The 19555-nt window shown below is 37.6% G+C and overlaps 1 protein-coding gene across 5 annotated transcripts in view; it reads right to left on the bottom strand.

The window, feature by feature from the left end:
• The window catches only part of LOC142336083 (syntaxin-binding protein 1-like), a 631753-nt gene that overhangs the window by 24901 nt on the left and 587297 nt on the right, over positions 1 to 19555 (bottom strand). For 3 of the 5 annotated variants that reach the window (XM_075384601.1, XM_075384603.1, XM_075384602.1), the window contains exons 6-9: positions 8122 to 8273; positions 7637 to 7855; positions 7319 to 7351; positions 6786 to 7088 (exon numbers count right to left, since the gene is read on the bottom strand). In XM_075384601.1, coding sequence (XP_075240716.1) covers positions 6786 to 7088; positions 7319 to 7351; positions 7637 to 7855; positions 8122 to 8273 — 707 coding nt within the window. The remainder of the gene's footprint in view (positions 1 to 6785; positions 7089 to 7318; positions 7352 to 7636; positions 7856 to 8121; positions 8274 to 19555) is intronic. The other 2 variants (XM_075384604.1, XM_075384605.1) reach the window with 1 other exon arrangement.

The following is a 19555-nucleotide window of genomic DNA, read 5'->3' as shown; positions in this document are numbered from 1 at the left end:
TTGAGAGCAATTAAAAATTCTTTAAACTGAAAAAAAAGAAGGCCAACAATAATAGCGCCAGCTATTGCTTGAAGGCTGTTAAACAAAACAAATATAACAGTAAAATGCTGCCAATATCAGTAGAGCCGTTACACTATCGAGGAAAACCCACGAATTTGAACTGCAGTGTGGATAGCAACAGTAAGAAGCACTCGAAAGTAAACGTCAAATTATTGAACATAGCATAAAACGTACTAGGACTAAAGTAATAGATAACGTCGGAAAAAGGAGGATTGTAGCCGTGATCGCGCTCAATGATTTTTTTCGGGATGAAGCAGGCCAGCAAAAACTTAAACATGGAAGTCTGTTTAATTGCTGAAAAAGCGTTCAAACTTGGATTGGTTTTTTTTCAAATGACCAATGAAAAATCATCGAATTCAAAATTACGCGAATGAGCCAAATATTGAAGATCAAAAGTTTACGCTGTGACGTAACTCCACCGTAACCTAATACCGCTATGTTTTACCAGTTTACCCCGTTTCTCACCAACTGCTGAATCCGTAGAGCCGAAAAACTCAAAAATGAGAGCAATTATAACATCAAAAACTGGTGAAGACTCAAACAATCAACACAGATTTTGACAGATGTAAAAACACTTAATGTCAACTGGAACGCTCAAATAGAATTCAAAACGCCTCATTAAACAGCCAATAAGACTAATCATTTGAGAAAATGACAAAAGGCAGAGATATTTTGTCAAAAAACAAACAGTGTCCACGTCATATAAACAATTAACTGCCCTTGATGAAGTCAACAATACAACTATGCATTATTAAAATCCATGTTCAAACTTATCCATGTATAAATCCATGTTAAACCATTAGTGAAGAAAATTGGTAAAACATAGCCGGCAGATTGCCGGAAAATAGCCGCTTGTGGCGTTACATAAATTGAAACAACTATAGAAATAAAATAGACAGATGGACCACCAGTCCTTTAATAGACCACTAGACTTTTTGGGTTAGCTTCGGACTGTCGTTTTTATGAGATACATAAGCTCTATAAGAAAGCCCTAATAGGGCTTTTCAAAATTAGGATATTTTCCATTTGTGCTCCCTCAGCTTAGTGGGCGCATATTATTTGCACCCCCCCGATGAACGTGCAATATTTGGGGGGGCACAAATGGAAAAGATCCCAAATTAAAATTCGAAATCAAAAACTCAAGACTAATATTCAAGAATTAGGGCAAATGTTTGGCACTACTTAGATGCACACTATTGACCTTTAATAAGTAAATGTTCATAAAATTTAAAATTTTATAAGTGAGCTCAGAAGTCATTTTTTTGAGTGAGGTAAGTCATTGAAAAAGTCAATTCCAAGAAGTCACAGTAAGACGAAACAAAAATCTGTTAGAAGTAAAAAAGGACTAGTCCTGACGTACAATTCAAAGAATTTTCATTGACTTAACAAACAACTAGACCTAGAACGGACAATGAGTGAATTGGGAACACCATTTCTAAAAAAAAATCAGATGAAAAAAAAAACAAAAAAAAAACAGAAAATCAATGTCAAAATGCTGCTAGGGAGAACAAAAAACCCCTAGTGAGATATGTAATTTTTATTCTAACAAAAAAATAGGTCCAGAATGAGCGGTGAATGGATTGGGAAAACTTTAGAAAAAAATCCGATCCAAAAAATCGAAAAAACAGTAAAAATCAGAGTGAAATTGCCGCATGTGAACAAAAAACCACTACCGAGAAACCGAATTTTTGTTCAAACACCGTTTTCTCACTCTACTTTAAATTTAGAGCGAAAAAATTTCACGCCGCAAAACCACTCGCTTTTTCGCTCCACTTTCTGTTTCGGCGTGACCAAAATCACTACTCCAATTTGACTTCAAAAATCATGAAAATGTGTGAACAGATCTTAAAAAAAAGACAGCGCCCCAATACAATTCAAATTCTTTGAATTGTAAAAAAAATTAGGAGCGCTATAATAGCAGCCTAGAATTGAGGACGCGGCTATTAACCAGCAGAAAGCGAAAATTGCAGCACAAGAAAAAAATGCTTTCAAAAACCGAAGATTTGTCCAAACACCAATTTCACTTTGCTGTAAAAAAAAAATGACGCCTTAAACTGTTGTTTTCGCTCAGTTTACCACTTCAGAGTTACTAAAACCATTACCTTAATTTTACGTCTCACTGCCAACAAAAAGTCGAGCAGAATTGAAACATAGCCGCAATAGCTTCGTACATCTGAAATCTTAAAAAGATAGTAAAAGAGCAAAAAATTCCTTTTTATTAAATGCTGAGATGTTATATTTTGATAATTAATCTGTAAAACTTATTGCCACCTCCATTAGCTGACCTCAAATAACCTTCAATTAGAGTGACACACACTTCCTTGACCTAATCTCTTTGAACTGAAGTGAAGAAAAGTCAAATTCAGAGTGAGGAAGTCTTTCTTGAGAGTGAAGTCACGTGTGACCAAAAAATTGAATATGCGTATGAACAGAAAAATCGTTCCAATAAGAGTGAAAAAATGTCACGCAAGCAATTAAGTTGAAATTGCATTAACGAATGAACAAAAAGCAGATTTGAAGTGATTGTGACGTCATATGGTCGTAACAAAAGCTTGACCGTAAAATCTTGACAAAAACTCCAGCTATCGCTTTGCAGCTGTAGAAAAACAACCTGAACAATTCCGGAAACGACTCCAAGTCATCATAGCGAAACAAATTAGCTTCTCAATTAGCCAGTATCTAACCGTATAACGCAGCAAACCTGAAAAAAAAAGATTTTAACTCATAGAAAATTTACCAAGAACTAAAATTAAACTAAGAAATAAGAAAAATCAATTTTTTCATGTTCATATTACATTTTCAGATAGTAAAAGTACCCATTCCATCAAAACCCTTTGTTTCGTGTAATCAAGATTTTAAAACTGTTCAATCAGAAATAGACAAGCCATATAAGATCAAACATTTAACTTTTAAACAAAAAAAATTGCATAGAACAAATCTAGGAGCAAAAGGCCTCAAATTAATTATAACTTCGCCGAAAAACAGCAAAGTGGGTGAAAAAACTCACATTAGCGCAAACCGCCTTTTAATCGCCAACAAGCTTCAAAACTGCCAAGCCAAAACGTTCTGAATATAATAATTTTTAGTCTGAGTATTAAACAAATTTTAATTGAGGTCGAACAAGTGGCCTTCGAACTGCAGCCGGGGCAACTTAACTAATTGCGTGGCCAAATTTTTCTTACGCGTGCAGAAGTCTCGAGTCTCGACAGAAGCATTACCAACTCGACTACCAAGCCCTTGTAATATCATATGCTACAATCTCCTTTATTTTAGCAACGAACTTTACCTCGGAGCGAGAGCAATTGAAACAAACACTCAAAAAGAAGGACAAGCATGTAAAAGTCATTTGAGAAGTTCAAGAAAGTTCTAGAACAAAAGCTCAAAAACGGTAGGCAAAACTTTTGCATTAAGACACCCATTTACAACAATTTCTTGAACCTTCGTTGGAGCAAAACAAATTAGCGATAAACTTCACTTTGGAGTCAGAGCAATTGAAGTCACTCAAAAATAAAGACAAGCATAAAAAACTCATTTGAAAAGGCGAAGAATGTTCTCGAACAAAAACAAAAAACGTAAGCAAAAAACTTGCATAAAAAGACAAACGTTTACGAAAATTTCTTGACTTTCGTTTGAGAGCAGCTGAACAATATAGCCGGTAGATTGTCGGAAAATAACCGCCGTTGACGCGCATCAGGATTGAAACAAAAAAAGGAGATAGAAAATGACACATTTTTCCCCCAAGTTTCAAAAAGTGTTCTAATTCTGCATGCAGTTTCTGTTAGACTCTTAAAAAATAATTTATTCACCTTTTGAACGGAAAACTATTAAGCTTAACACTGATGTCAGCTAACAATAGCTCTGGTGAACTTTGTAACCTAATGCACTATGACTTAATGACCGGGCTTTATCATTTGTTTTGATTTTGCTCTTTTGACTTTTACCGTATTCACTACATTGCGTAATGAAATTGCGTGAAAGAATTTGAAATAATTCAGTTGAAACAGTGAGTGAGCTAAGTGATAAGTCAAGAGTGAAAATTTTGACTTATGTAAAACAAAAAACAACCGACTAACGTCGGGCGAATTGCTCTCAAACGACCGGCGAGCGGTTGGCTTCATCAGTAGCTAGCCACGGTTTATTGAAGCTAGCGTTAGCTTGATTCGACTCTGCAGCTTTTAGTTTTCTAGCTTTGTTAGTAAAAAATCAAATAGAAAACTGATATTTAAAAAAATTGCAAAATATTGCAAAATTTAAAAGAAAAGCATCCAGATTTCGCAGTGAAAATGTTCAAAACTACTTTTTCTCTCCTGAGTTATGTCAGGTAACCAATCTGCAAGACTTGAAAAACTTCGTTGGCCTGTAATGAGAGTTAAACACAGAAAAGGACAAGAACACTCAAAAATTTTGAAAACAATCGCAAACTAACAAAATCTTGCTAAAATTCAAAGACATTAAAATCTTCAAAACCATTTAATTGTCTCAAGAGACTATCCAGTATCACTATTTCAAGCTTTAAATAGTTTTACTGGCTCAAAAAGATCCAGAAACTTGGAATATGATAATTTTCCGAAAGTTAAAAAAATAAATTTTATCAAATAAGTGCTATAGCTGGAGTCATTAAAATATTGATAACCATTCCATCTAGAAAGTATGCAGCAGCTTATCATAAAGCCTTGGAGGAGTTCCCTAGGACCCTAGTGCCGGTAAAAACAAAAAAGTCGAAAAAATTTTAAGAAAACTTGAAAAAACTGCAAATAATTTTAAAAATTGAAGAACTTAAAATCTTGAAAAACCTTCCCTTACATCTAGAAGCTATGCGGTATTCTATTCTCAATCTCTAGAGGAGGTTATGTGCTGAGGTTGGAGAAACCAAAGAATAACAAAAACTTTCAAAAAAAACTTGAAAAAATTTAGAAGTTAAAAAACAGCTAAAATGATACAAGTTGTAACTAATCCATGGCCAACAAACATTTTTCAGTAGCTTATTATGAAACCCTAACGGAGATTTTCTGTTAGGCTGAAAAAAATGCTGAAATTCGTGGTGTTGAAATCTGGAGAAACAATTAGAAATTACATTTAGAAATTATACAGTACCTATTTTTGAACCCTAGAGGAGGTTTCTCGAGTCTTGAGGCTGGAGAAACCTCAAAACCGATCAAAAACATGAAAAAAATGCAAGTTTTATCAAAAAATTTGATAAAATTTGTCATATTAAAAAATTGAAAGCTATTCCATGGTGAATAAAATTGTTTCAGTAACTTCATATTAAAAACTTGAAGACGTTTTCTGGCCCCTAGGTCTGGAAAGATGTGGATGAAAAAAATACAGAAAATGTTGAAAAAATTTGCACGTTTTGTCAAAAAAATGCTAAAATTCGTGATCTTAAAATGTTGAAACCAGTCCATTGCCCCTAGGAACTATGCAGTAACCTAATGTAAAACCCTAGAGATTCCTTGACATCTAGGTCTGAAAAAACTCAAAAAATTGACAAACATTTTCAAAAAGCTTGAAAAAATTTGTGAAAATTGGTATAAAATTTAGGGATCGGTTTTTTGTTAGTAGCCCCGGGAGAGGGGAGTGTACACCAGCGGTCTGATGGGTAGGGGGTGGGGTTGGGCAACAGTGGGGTGGGGGGGGGGGGGCAAAAGCGCGGTGGGGGGGGGGGGTGGTGGGGCAAGTATCCAGAACAGTTTGAGCTGAAACAGAGCTGAAAGGCTCAAAGAGCACTTAATGCCCGCTACCTGTTTATCCCGTTTTTGAGCACGAAAGTCAAAAGCGTCAGACGAAAAAAGTCGGTCAAGCGAAAAATCGCATAAAAAAGACCGACAGGACTAATATATTTGCTACAAACTTCGTTTGAGAGCAATTAAAAACGTGATCAAAATGTCAAGAGAATTTTAAAAAAGAAGATCGTCTAAATAATAGCCGTTGAGATGCTGACGGCTGCTATTTTTTAAAAAAACAACCAAAAAAGCTGCCCTCGAACAAAAAATTTCCATCTATATTGTATGTTTCAAGAGGTTTGAGCAAAATAACCACTCTCTCTTTTGTCCGTCTTCAATTTTGATTACAGAAAAAACATTCACTCCCTGAACTTTCGATTTTTTGCTCCCTCACTGATGGCGGGTGTCGAGCCCGCTGGATTACTGTTGGAACGCAGGGGGTGGGGGTAAGTGGTGGGGGCATGAAGGGGGTCAAACTAACAGCAGCCTTTGAATCCATGAAGTTGCCTCCAAAAACAGTTTTGGTGATTCACAACTCAGATTCTAGTAAGCCGAAAGGCTCTAAAAAACTTAATGCTCTACGGGCATTACCTGTTTATTCCATTTTTGAGGGAAAAAGTCAGAGTCAGACAAAAATTGGTCATGCGAAAAATTGCATAAAGAAGGCCACAGGACTAATATAATTGCTACAAACCGCGTTTACTAATATAATTGCTACATAACTCATCCCTGAGGTCCAATCACCAAATGTGACCTTAACGACGTTACCGTCTCAGTGTTAGAGACTAGTAAGTCGTACGGCTCTCAGAGAGCTGCTCAGCCACTTAATGCCCTCGGGGCTTTGCTTGATTATCCCGTTTTGGTCACGCGAAAAACGGCAGGACTAATAAAATTCCTGCGAAATACGGCAGGAATAATCTTCAAATTTGCACTATGATGGACAATAGCTGTTAATAATTGGCTCACAAATTTTTGATACCGAAATAAGTAGGATAGGCCTACCTATTAGTGAACTGTTTCATGCAATCTTCAGCTAGAGCCATATGGGTGCCATATTTGGACAGCTCCTTTTGGTACTGCGGCATCTTCTTCAGCATTGCACTCAGATCTTTCACTGTGGTCTTGTCACCCGGATTGCCTCCAGTGTTTATACGCTTGTTAGCAGAGAACTCTTTGAACATCTTGGTGACCTCCTGGGTGACTTTGGCTATGTGCTTGTGTCTCAGCTGCACCCAACAGTCGTCATTCTCATTCAGCCATACCTGCTTAGTGTTGTAATCTCCACTGCTGGAGGAGGCTTCGTACCTGCAGCAAAACACTCAACTTCTTATGAAACAGATTCAAGTCGAAACCAGGTGAAAACTTCATCTCCGCGTCATAAAAGCAGGAGACTCCCATCACCAACAGTTATTAATGACTTGACGCAACTCTAGATGTGAAACAGTGAAATCAGTTTGTGGAGCAAATCCTTCTTTGACTGACTTATCTTCGATCATTTAGAAAGTGACCTCGGATCATTTGACGACCGGACTTACCCGCCTTGTCCCTTGGAGCTATCAACTCTCATTCTAAACTCAAGCAAAAGAACACTTGAACACAATCAAAAGTAGCATTCATATCAATATTTGAAACAACAATTGCAGATGCATGCAAGCTATCACTACTTCAATTGCCAATGAGTACTTCTAGATATTCACGCATTGACGACTAATTTTAACTGTAGTGAATTTTCGCTAGAAAAGCAGAAGCTTGCATTCACCAAACTGAGACACACCAGTTTATCAATACTGGCTATTACCCGCATGTGTTTAAGTAGGCCACAAAAGTCTGCAGGTGAGTTAATTGCTACTCACGAGTAAGTGTCGTTCTCAATGTTGAGAAGATCGTAGGCCATGGCCTGGAATGTGAGCTCATGAAGTAGAGGGGACACTGGGTCAAATCCCCTGTCCAGGATGATCAGCTGGCTCTTGCCTTTCTCAGGACCCTCTCCCATCGAAGGATCATCTGCCTTGTACTTCCTCAGCAAGTCACTCACCTGCTGGGCCACCTCCGCACACAGTCCATTCGGATCTCTACACAAAAGACAAGAGACAATGGCTGTGATCACCCGTGCATAAAAACGCTGCTAATCATTTTATTATTGTTGTAACCTATGATATACATCTAATTCTGATGTAATTGCGCAACAATATGCATGAATTCCGGATCCAGCTGACGTCATTATTGAATTCGTGACAAATATCTTCAAATCGTTAGCAGAACTGTTCAAAAAACGGCGCACCAATACTGATATTACTCCTAAGATCAAGAGGTGAGCTGCGAAGAGCGATCATCTTACATTCTGTGTCGAATGTGAGGGAACTCGCTGAGAGTGGCGCAAAGTGTAGCAATCTGAGCAGCCACCCTCTCGAACGCCTTGCTTCTCGACTCCTTGGAGCTGTGTGGCGAATAAGCGATGCCAAAGATGTCCTGTCTATCCAGGGAGAACACCTGCAACACAACGCACGCACATCCGACAGATATACAGATATAGTTTATGTTCTTTTCCTACCTACACCGTACCTTCTTACCATGTTCTTACCATTTGAAAGTTTTCAACGGGGATGTTTTTCGTTAAAAAAACAGTAAAAGAGTACGAAAAGTTTAATCTGCTTACGAAGTATGTTTATGTTTACGCTTTAATTAATTTGTTTACGTGAAGGATATTGAGCAGGCTTTGGTTTGCCTTTGAGTACGGATTTGCAGTTTTATAGGACAAATAAAAACATGTCATTCTGAACATTTGCAGAGCAAGTTACTCAGTCTGACCAAATATGGATATCACTAGAGAACCAGCAGTTCCGAGTAAAAATTCTAGGAAGGGCCAATTTGGATCTATTCTGCGCAGACCCCAAATAGTTTAGTGGGCGTTTAACTGGTACACGAGGCGAATGTGTTATTTTTTACACCTTAACGTGCTATCTAAGAACAAATAATTTGTAAATAGTGGGCCTAAAAACAGAAACTCTAAGTAGGGGGGTTGCAAATAAATCTAAATTTTGCACATTAATCCAAAAAAATCTAGTACGAGAACGGATAATCATGCTGGCATGAAAAGCTATTTCAAAATTCGTACGAACAACATAGTCACAGATTATTTTTTAAGGCTAAGATGACCAGCGCGTGGAAGGTAGTTTTTCTTTTAAAGATTCGTTTATAAAGCAGCGAATGGAGAAAATAGCTTCATCTCCGGTGGAATAAAAGCATTGCCACATAAAAGAGGATGTTGAATGATAAGCAGCATCTCCCAGTGGATTAAAATTGACACGACAAGTCAGGTTGCCTGGTGGCAATATAAAGTAATACACTGCAAGGCAATGTAATGTGCCACACATCGCTGGATTGCTTCCCTCTTTATGCAAACACAGATACACACTCATAAACACCACCCACCACCAACAACAACACTTGAGCTATATTTGTTTATCCCAGTCCCCTCACGCACCTACCCTCTACTCCTCCCTCCTACTTTCATTTGAAGACCTGGTCTTTACCAGATCATCACGCCTTTGCTTCCGCCATTAGCGACCAAAACGCTTCTTTTATGAACAGTTGCGAAATCTTTACAACTTTAATTTGAGAAAGTTAAGGTGCCATGATAAAGTAAAAAGGTCCTATACTTGTTTGAAAACGAGCACACAACTCGCAAATATTCTACATTCATGCTTTTCCAGAAGTTAATTTAGGAAAGATGAGTGTCTTTACTGTTTTCAAAAAAATTTCTCAAAATACAATTTCAAACAAAAACATAGTTATCTTTTTTGTGTGAAAAACGCTGCGTGGTGATAGATCATCGCTACACCATTGGGCGTTTGGTATTTTAGAGCCCGAGCTTCAATCAGTTACGCAATACAAAAGGACAATTTGCAATCTGGTTACCATTCATAAATTTTACTCAATCCACAGTACAACAACAGCAGCCGGGAAAAGGAGCTAATCCTCTATTTGGATGAAAGAAAAGAGGAGTTGGCGTCCTAATCAGCATGAAAAAAGGGAATCCGCAATGGCGTATCTGTCTATGAACAAGCACGCACATTAAAAAATTCTACGCGCACAATAAATACACTGCCGCAACGGAAGAAGGCGGCCGAAGCTCAGCTCTCACTAAAGTAAGAAGGAGCAATGGTGGTTGCACAATAGAGCTAACTGGTGTAGTCTGAGCGTAGCAAAGGCAAAGGAAAATAAGGCAAAGGGGGAAAATGAAAGTAGTGAATGGAGCAGTGATCTACACAATGCCTCCTGTTTTATTCTCAATATCCACTTTTCGTTCTCCCTTTCACCCCCTATATTTCTTCTATTCCTTATTATCCATCTTTTTCTTTCTCCCTCAAAACCATTTCCCAATCCTAGCCTAGCTTACAGCGTACCATGGGATAACTGCGGCACTCTAATTACATTGACTATTGCCAATAACACACAAACTTAACTGGCTACCATTTTCAATCACCCTCCCCGCTGTCTCAATCACATCAGTAGCTACTTTACTAGCCATACACGACCAATATTTCCAATACCAGCATTATCTCATAATGAATGTACAATTGAAGCTTACTAAGTTCTCTTCTTTTGGTCAGGTTATCTTGTTAGGATGCGGCGGCTAAAGATGTGGGACGATAAATTCATTTATCTCCCCGCAGTTAATACCGTGATTACTCTAAATCCTATCCGCATACAGAACACTTCATGCTGCCGCAAGGTGAATAAAAGCCAAACTGTCCACTGCAGACCAAAGAAATTGAATAAATTTTATATCATTTCACAAAAAGCTTTTAAATAGACACAACATGGAAAAACAACCATTCAGCATAGCTATATCTACCCCATTATCATCATGGGTCTTATCGTTTATATTAGAGGCTTCTACGTAAATCAGCAAATAATGCCTGTTGACCATAGAAAATTGATTAAGCCTCACAAATATCTATTTAGCAAGCACATCAGTTCCTTATAAATCCCATCACTGAAGAATCAGCGCTCTCAATTTTAATTAATTAGATTTTTTATTTTTGCTGCGTCTTTTAGCGTCCATTAGAACTGTCCTAGGCCAAGTATGACAAAATCAAGAGAGCTGAAGCATTAAAGCACGTCATATTGTCGGAATGTCTCCAGTACTCAGAACAATTAATATATTGTTCTTCAGATCGGACTGTCTTTACTTTTAGCAAAGAGCAACTGAGTGAGTTTTAATAGGTAATCATTCCAACACATTTTTAGAATGGGGAACATCTATATATGATTGTTCTAACAATTGATCTTGCAGCCTTATGCCGCAGTTCCTTGTGAAGTTCAGTGCATATTTCATTGCATTAAGATACATAAAGTTACTTGTACACTATTTGCAATATCTGTATACACTTTGTACACTATTTGTGCCAATGACTTCATGGCAGTCTCCATAGCCATAACGCTCACTTATAATTTCTGGAATGCAATACATTTATAAATACGCTTAAAGTAGATGTTCGAGCACCTTGCCCTGCATAACGCCACTCGCTACACACCGTTCGCTACATATTGCATCTCAAATCCTGCACTTTTTGGTTCGAGGGAGTTCTCAAGAACTCCAGAGCTCCGCTACAAATGCCCACATTCCTTAGTTTCCCCTTTTATTTTCTTGAGGCAAAAACGCCTTTTCGATGTCCAGATAGGGTTGACCGAGAGATTGAAAACATTTCCCAAACTGTGCTTTGTGATTAATTGGATTATCGTTCGATTACTTCGACAAAACCCGCGCTCTGTAGATTAAATTGAATTTCCGAACAAAAGATGTAGCTTAGCAAAAAAACAAACAAAATTTCACGGACATTTGGCACGGGGTTTAGAAGAGACACGGACCTGTAGTTAATGCACTGTTTGTCACCATAATTGAAGCGGAACAATGCAACTTGCTTCCAAGATTTTTGGATAGTTGCTGTTGGTACTTTTATTAAAGTCGGTCTCGAGCAATTTGTCACGATTAAATTAAGGCGTTTTAAGAAGCACATTTCCTAAGCCGTAAGGCCCTATTGCTTTGCCACTGTCTAGTTCATCGAGATTTTGTTTCCTTTTCTGTGAAATGTAAGTCAGATAGGTTTCCGGAAGCACGTACCACTGAAATTGCAAAAAATTGTTTTAAAAACGAGACATTCAATTTCACTCGGATTTGATGACAGAATTCTTTTGATTTCTTTGTTGAGCTACTCCATTTTGAAATTTGGCTTAGTTCACTTTTTCTGGAAATAAGTTTTTAAAATTATTTCATCCTTTTGATAAGGTTTGAAGGTAAACTAAATCCTTAGGGAAAACTAAGCCTGAGTTTCGCTAACAAATTTCATCACCATTGATCTCCAAGCACGCTCATGTTGCTATAGCAGCATGGGGGCGAATAGATTCTCATCGATATATTTTCAATTACTCATCACAGCATAGCCGACAATTTACAAAAAAAAATATCTACAGTTGAACCCCATTGCCCGACGTTGGATCTGGACGCTTTTCTCAATTTCATAATCTGGACGCAGGAAAAACTGGACGCAGTTGGTACACAATTTCATAATCTGGACGCAGTTGGCATGAAAGGCTGAGCTCCGATTAAAGGCGTTGGTTTGTTTTTGCATTTTGCTGACGAGATTGTCGGCCACCGAGATGAATTTTCTAAAAGCGTCCGCTATTTTTAGGTCATCCCGAATGAGACGACCACAATCGTCTTCCAGGGAAAGTTGATCGCTTGCTTTTGTCTTCTGGAAATTTATTTAGCTCTCGATAGAAATCTCTCCGTTCGTTGATTAAATTTCCGAACCCTTTGTTATAGGAGCAGGAGTGTTTATTTGGAGTAGAAGGTGCGGTACATGGGTCCAAAAAATTCCCTTTTTGCAACTTGAATATAATTGAAATTGTGTCCTCAATTGAAATTAAATTAAATACTGAGCGTAAGAGAAGTCAAGGTGACTTCTTTCGACTGAAAAAAAAATCAAATTGAAAAAAAAAATTGCTGGTAGAATGCCAATGGAACGACTTGAAGCGTCGTACATTATAAACACTTACACAGTTAGTCTTAACGGAAAGGCAAAAACAAAGTTGAAAGGAGGAAATAACAAAACACCAAAATTAATTGCCGAGGTAGGTGGGTGGGTTCGGTTGTGTATATGTGGGGGAAGGGCAAGTAGTTGTGTGTACAGGTGGCGTTATTGTAGTTTGAGTTTTATAGGGTCAGAACTTCTCAAAATAGCTATTTCATATTCAATATTACCAGGTGTTACTAAAGACTGAGCATTAGAAACACATTGTGTACTCTAAATATTAACGACCAGCGTTCGAAAACAGATGTCAATGAGCGAAAAGAAGGAAGTCAAAGTTCAAGTTATCAAATGTAAAAAATTAATTGTTTGAATACGAAAAAGTACACTCACTTGAATCATAAATGTGCTGATTTACATATTTGTTGTCGAGAAAACAATGCTAATTTCACGTGCCGTTAATACTGATGTTTTCCATAACTATTCCGTTTTAGCATGTGAATTGATAACACTAGATTTTGACTTTCGATTTACTACTATGATAAAATGCTAGTAAACATCAAGTGTCACCGAAGGTCATAAAAGTTGTTCATCAAAGATGGTTTATGAAATGTCAAAAGGCGGTAAAAACTGGGTATACAATCTGATCAAGACTTGTCTATTGCCACTGTTGTCACTCATCAATTCTAATTGAATTATTTGATAACAAGATAGGTTATGGGCCCAGAGCTTTTCTAAGATGCGTAATCAGCCCGCCCTAAAAACGACACTATGCCGCATTGTCTCTGCGCTGCATTAGAGTATTGCTAAGTCAAATGGAAAAACAGACGAGATGACAAGAAGAGACAAGACTTGAAGTCAAGCGTCAGAAGGAAAGCAAGTGGGACTGAAGCTCTAGTGTGCTCTAACTACGTTGGAGACTCTGTCTTTGAACAACAACCTTGTGAAGCCGATTGGAGGACTCGTTTGTGGAGAAAGAGCTTGTGTAACCAATTGGGTTACTCTGTTTGTGGAGAAAGAGACTGTCTAGCTGATTGGTGGACTCTGGAGCTTCTGTAGCGGATTGGGGGACTCAGTTTGTGTGGCGAAGCTTGTGTAGCTGACTGGGTGAATGTTCGCGGAGACAGCGGTTGTTTAGCTGTGTGTGGCCTTGTTTGTGAAGCTTGTGGGGATGTTTTGATTCAGTCCGTGGAGTGGGAGATGTTTATGTAAGACAAATTTCTACGAGGCACTCTCCGGATTTTTTAGTATTGCTGCTCAGTTTAAACAACTGTTTTTTTTTCACCCTAATTGTGCTATCCTCGCTGTCCTCATCGTGCTATTTTGTTGCATTCTCATTGCGCTAAAAGATTTTTTGCTAGCACAATGACACACCGATTCGTCGCTTAACGAGGCCACCATCAGGCAACAATTATAAAAAAGCTATAAAAAACGGCTATGAGTTTTGCTCTAAGTCCGAACAAGCACCCCTCAACACATAACAAAAAAGTAAATTCATACGTAGAACAGTGCTAGCTTTCGATTAAACCCTAATAGCACAGAATATATAGTCTAGAAAGCAATCATCTCTTGTTCGGGATTATAATTAGGTAAAGGGGAAAGACAAAAATAAACAAAACAATCAGAATAAATTTTAAAGGGCGTGGAGATGATTTCGTATCTTTTGCGGAACAGTTTGAAGCTCGTATACACTCATTGAAATTATGAAAATTCATAACTTTTGATGCCACTTTTGAAGATTATATGCCTAATGTTAGGAACGGCGAATCAGGAAAAACGAACAAGCTGTAAATAAAGGAAGGGAACAACTGGAAGAGAAAAGGACTTTATGGTACGAACTTGTTCAAGCTTCAGATAAAAAGTCAGGCCTGTTTCTCAGAACAAATAAAGGTGATGGTACTAAAGCTTGGGATGTACTTTGCAAAAGGTTTTAAGAGCTTTGAGAGGCCGGAACTACAAAAACTCACATCAGAATTAACTAGCCTTAAGCCTTGAGAAGAACTCAAATAAAAACATAGTAGACTAATTAACAAGAGCAGACGACATGCATTAAATTATGACATTGGTAAACGAAGGCGTGAGCGAGAAAATGTTTTTCTATAACTTTGAAGGGACTACCTAAAGAATACGAGAGCTTCACCACTCGTAGAATTTAGTGAAGAAGAGAAAGGGTTGGGGGAAATTAAGCGGGACCTTATCAACTTTGACAACGAAAATGTTGAAGAGAAAGGCGAGAAACAATTCCACAATAAAGAACGAAAAGCTTCAATTGTCAAAAATTTCGACACATGGCTAAGGATTGTCGACTTAACAAACACAGAACAAACAAGGGGGCAACCAATAAAGTGTTTTAAATGTGGTGAGCAGGGTCACATTCAAATTTTGTAAGAAGCAGAAACCAGAGAAAAAGTTTGTAAGCCAGAGCAGAAGGTTCAGTCAAAACAATCAATCGGGGTCTCAGAGCTTAGTTGAAGAACCCAAAGATGAGTGCAAAAGCATTTCTCATTCCTTCAAACCACAAGTAATAATTCTACCTGTGAACTAGTGTTAGACTCTGGAGCAACAAGTCATATGGTTAAGGATGAAAGTTTTATTGCAATTGACAAAGAATTTAAAGGGACAATAACTAACGCAAAAAGTAGCAAAGTTCAATTGAAGGTCGGGGGACAATTGAGATAAAACAGACAACTCAAAAGGTTGTAAGCATGAAAAAAGGTTGTCGAATGAACTACTTGTACCTTGTAAAGCTAAAAATTGGTCTCAGTGTCGAAACCTAGAGCTGCTGGTAATGAGCTTTTGTTTGTTGAGGACTTAGAAATAAGAACTAGAAACGGAAAATTTTCCTAGTTCGAGGAACATGATAGTCTTTTCCTTTGAAAAACGGTGAATTCAACAATTTCAGAAAACTGTTAGTTAGCTTGTGGAGACCGGCTAAGTTTATGGCACAAACGTCTAGGACATAATAATATTGAAGATCTTTTGAAATGAAGGGATCATGCCATAGGACATAAAATAAGTGAACAATGACGTAGGGAATTGTGAGACATGTCAAGTGAATAAGTCAAGGAAGATTCCGGTTCCGATAGATTCTGGGACACGAGGCAAAGATGTCTTAGAAATAGTCCACACTGATATATTAGGGCCTATTAAGCCAGAAGCTGTAGATGGCCACCGATATGCAATCGGCTTTGTAGACAGTTTTGGTAGGCATCAGAAAGTGCTTTTCTTAAAGACAGGAATGGATTCAAAAAAAAAATTTGGCAAATCTTTGCAGATATAGGAAAACCAGGATCCTTGGTGTGCGATGGTGCGGTCGAATTCAATTCGAACAAGATAAAGCAATTATGTATTAAGCAACGCGTAAGACTAGAGTTTTCAGCACCTTATACAGCAGAATGAAACGGCACAGTTGAACGTAATCGGGAAAAAGTAACACCAATAGCGAGATGCCTAATTGAGTAATCAAGACTTGGTAAGACATACTGGCCGCTTGCAACAAACATGTCAAAAGAAATTGAAAACTTTTATTACCATTCGGGGATAAAAAGAACAACATTCGAAGCAATGTATAGACAAAAACCAAATTTAGAATCACTGAAAGTTTTTGGTTGTACTGCTTACGTTTATATTGAGAAATCATTCTGAGGAAAATTTGATCGCACTTGACGAAAAGGTATATTTCTGTTATCATCAAATAACAGCAAAACAGGTTATAGGGGTAAAGGATGGAAAAGGCACACTTAAAGCTAGAAAGTCTAGAAACATAACTTTTAACGAACAGAAAAAGTTCAATTATAACTCAATGAGTGCTTGACTAACACGGTTAGAACAGGAAGCAGATCTGAATCCAGTAGCATTCTGAGAGTAGAATTCATTAGTTGAAAACAACGTCTGGGAACTTCTAGATAACAAGGGAGTCAAACATATTGGTAGCCGTTGGGATTTTGCTCTGAAGTGCAGGCGTAGCGGAGAAACAGCAAGATATAAAGCAACATTGGTTAATGAAGGTTTTAGCCAAGTTTCAGGTAGAGACTAGAATGAGACCTATTAACCGACAACGCGCCTCCCAAATATCAAGATACTTTCAAGCCATGCACTCTGTAGAGATGCTGAGCTCAAACAAAGACATTAAAACTGCATACTTAAATGCTGACATTGATGAAGGGATCTCTATGCAGCAACCTGGGGGTTTTGAAAAATAAAATGAGCAAGGAAATACATTAGTCTGAAAGATTAATAAGTTTATATGGATTAACGAAATCTGGTATGAATTGGTACTTAACAAGGAAAAGTTTTTTTAGTGGGTTTGAGGTTTTGATCTGTCTTTGGGTAGATGCTATGGTACTAGGAATGCGATAAAAAATTTTGCGGAAACTCAAAAACAAACTAAGTGAGAAGTTCAAAATAAGTAGCTATGGTGACCTGAGTTGGTTCTTAAACATTAAAACAGAAAGGATAGAACACGAAATACTGATATACTGCTGAGCCAAGAGGCTCTTAAAGAAAAAATTAATAGAGAAGTGTAAAATGAGTGACTGCAGGACACTGGAAACACCATTAGATGTTCGTTCAAAACTTTCGCAACTTGATTCACAAGAAACAGGAAGTAAAAAAGATAAAGACGTGTGCTTATAGGAACATAGTAGGATGTTTAAATTATTTGGCGTTGACTACCAGTCCAGAAATTGCATATACAGCTAATAATTGGAATTCTTTTGTAACCAATTTGGGGAACAAGCCCCGAAAAGCCTGTCTACGCTACTTGAGGGGTACAAAGTCTATAAGCTTATTTACAGAAAGTGTGATAAATTAGATTTAAAGGATTGTCAGATTCTAAATGGGTTGGCAAATTAGATAGTAAAAAAAAGTATGAGCGGTTTTTCAAACTGGACAATAGTTCAGGAGCAATCAGCTGGGCGAGAAGGTTAAGTGCATATCAAGCTCCACAGCTGAAGCTAAATTGAATGCAGTAGTAGAGGCAACTAAATAAGTGGTACACAGCAAACTTTTGAAATAGAAAATGAACACAGATGTTGAGCAATCTTGAGAGTAATTGTAAACAATCAAGCATGTATTGCTTTTAGTAAGAATTCGATTAACCATGCAAGACTAAGCACTTTGCGTTAAAAGTGCACTTCATTCGGAACTTAGTCGAGGCCAGACCATTAGAGCTGAACTACTTGCCTGCCGATCATATAGCGGCAGACACCTTAACAAAATCTTTGGGGAGAAGAAAAATTTCCTTTTCCTTGATGTTCTCGTAGGTACAAACACTTAACATGATAGGAGGGATATCAAATGTATAATACTAATTGATACACCAAAAAGTATAATCACTTGAATCATACACGTGCGGATTTACACCTTTGTCGTCGAGAAAACAATGCTAATTTCACGTGCCGTTTATACTGATGTTTTCGTGAATTGATAACACTTGATTTTGAAATTCGATTTATTCCTATGATAAAATGCCAGTAAACATCACATGTCACCGAAAGTCATAGAAGTTGTAAATTAAAGATGGTTGTATGGGATGTAAAAGGGCAGTAATAACTGGGTATATAAATTGATCAAGATTTCTGCCCATTGCCAATTGTCACCCATCAATTCTAATTGAATTATTTGATTACAAAATTTATTTGTCTGTGCGTTGCCATTAACCGATACAAGTCACGAATAAACTTGAAAACCTTATCAAAATTACCTACAAGAGAACCTTATCAAAAATCTCACACAACAGCTAAACTCAAGTCATATGCGGCATCTAATGAACATAAAACCACTAGCAAAAACGAAAAAAATAAGTTGAACGAAGTTTTCTCGCTCTAGTTAAAGTAAGGAAATTCACGTCTCAACATACTCGCTTTCAGCTTCAAAGGCGTGATCAACTTCACCAACATCTCAAAAGACAACCTGGTCACTGAGGCAACGACTCGAAATCAAACATGACTTCAGCCTCAATAACCAAAAACACAAAAGACTGATAAGAAAGCGGAGGGAAATTTTCCTTGCGACAAAATCAAAGAAAACTGTATACACAGAAAAAAATGTGATTACCTCTTCCATCATAAGCTTGGATTCAACGATCACAAAACATAACCGACTAACGTCGGGCGAATTGCTTTCAAAGGACCGGCGAGCGGTTGTCTTCTGTAGTAGCCAGCTGGGGCTAAGGAATGCTAGCATTCATTGGGGGTGAGCGACGGAGAGGAGGCGTTGAAGAGGGGGAGTGACTGAGAGAGGAGTCAAGATTTAGGCCCGCTCTTCACACCACGACATTGTCTCCTCAAAACAGTTTCGGTGAATCCCATGCTAAGAGACTAGTAAGGCCTAAGACTCTAAAACAGCTGCTCAGCCACTTAATGCTCTCCGGGTTTTACCAGTTTATTCCGTTTTTGAGGAACAAAAGTTGAAGAATAAGACTTAAAATCGGTCGAGCAAAAAATTGCAATAGAAGGATTAATACCTGCAACACTATTAATACAATTGCTATGAATTTCGTTTGAGAGCAATTAAAAACAATAAATTGTCTCATATCCCTGTTCTGAAATCTTGAACAGCAAAGATTAAGATTGAATGAAAAATCTAAAAATTCTAAGTTGTCACTAAGCAACAGAGTATAAAAATCACTCAATAGTCAATTGAAAAGTCTGGATAGAAATTGAAAAACTGGGCCACAACCCAAAAAAAAACAAATTAATTCAAAGGAAATCAGATAGTCAAAAACAACCAAGGAGA

The sequence above is a fragment of the Convolutriloba macropyga genome, chromosome 3, assembly GCF_964194025.1.
Source record: "Convolutriloba macropyga chromosome 3, txConMacr16.3, whole genome shotgun sequence".
Taxonomy (NCBI): Eukaryota; Metazoa; Xenacoelomorpha; order Acoela; family Convolutidae; genus Convolutriloba; species Convolutriloba macropyga.
The sequence above is the reverse complement of the archived record's forward strand: the minus strand, read 5'-3'. Positions and strand labels throughout refer to the sequence as shown.